Source organism: Aplysia californica, unplaced genomic scaffold (genome assembly GCF_000002075.1).
Source record: "Aplysia californica isolate F4 #8 unplaced genomic scaffold, AplCal3.0 scaffold00343, whole genome shotgun sequence".
In the NCBI taxonomy this organism is placed as follows: domain Eukaryota; kingdom Metazoa; phylum Mollusca; class Gastropoda; order Aplysiida; family Aplysiidae; genus Aplysia; species Aplysia californica.
This window is the reverse complement of record NW_004797613.1, coordinates 518,622-519,754: the sequence shown is the minus strand read 5'-3', so window position 1 is coordinate 519,754 and position 1,133 is coordinate 518,622. Positions and strand designations below refer to the sequence as shown.

Sequence of the window (1,133 nt, the reverse complement as noted above, 5' to 3'; positions counted from 1 at the left end):
CTGCTGCTACTGCTACTACTACTACTGTTCCCATTTAGCTGTCATATTTTACCTGCTGAAAATTCCTAATCGTTTCTTCTCGTATTCCAGCTCTATGAGAGAACCTTCAAACCAGAATTTACCATCCATGTGCCAGTACTCGAACCCTAGTCGACAGAGGCAGCGGTAAGAGCCGCGCATGAACGGGAAACCTGCTTGTGGTTTGCACTGGGGAGAGAAAACAAAGCCAGTCATACTGCAGAATAGAAGAGACTAAAAATCAAACACCTGTTTCTCTCTCTGTCTATTTCTATCTGTCTTGCCCGCCCCCTCCCCCTCCCTTGTCCCTCTCTCTCTCTCTTTCTCTCTCTCTCTCTCTCTCTCTCTCTCTCTCTCTCTCTCTCTCTCTCTCTTCCTGTCTCTCTCATACACACAAAGGCTATGAACCTATCACACATGCATTTATGTATACGTACACACACAAAAAAAACAACAACCGCATACACACACATACTTACACTTACAATGTCGTTGTCTTTGTTATTGCCATTTGAAGTGGAGAAATAAATACATACATTTTCTTTCCTTTTCTCTCCTTTTGCTTTTGTGTCAAATCAAGGTTCACCATTTCCAACATTTTGTATTCTAATGAAAGGGAATGTTGGGGCTGCTGATGTGTTGGAAAGCTGATTAAATAAATCTATAGAGCATCGTCTTACGCTACGCCTTCACAACACTTCATTCACAACACTTCATTCATATAAAAGAGGTAAAAAAAGACAGTATTAGAACTGTGTTCCACTACAGAAAGAAATTTTGAAAAAAACCAAACACCTAACCACTGCTTGTCTCTACCCTTTCGCACACACCCATTTATAGCAAAATGCCTTACGTCTTGCTTAAGAACAAAACTTGCTAATGACTTACCTCATAAGGCGGACGTCAAATGTTATTGTTTATCGCTATTTTTTTTATCAGCTTTTAGTTGTATAACGGAGTGGTTGACCAACAGAGAAAGACAACGTTTTTTCCCTGTTTCCCGACTGTTCTTGCACCCCCCCCCAAAAAAAAACAAAAAAAAAACAAGAAAAGAAAAGAAACCCCAACCCAAAACAAACCAACCAACCGAAAAAAAACACCCCAACATAACCCCC

At 40.5% G+C, this 1,133-nt stretch overlaps 1 protein-coding gene across 1 annotated transcript in view; it reads right to left on the bottom strand.

Moving 5' to 3' along the window:
• LOC101862881 overlaps positions 1-1,133 on the bottom strand; it is a 13,363-nt gene that overhangs the window by 1,745 nt on the left and 10,485 nt on the right. Inside the window, exon 6 of the mRNA XM_005102816.3 lies at positions 53-207. Coding sequence (XP_005102873.2) covers positions 53-207 — 155 coding nt within the window. The remainder of the gene's footprint in view (positions 1-52; positions 208-1,133) is intronic.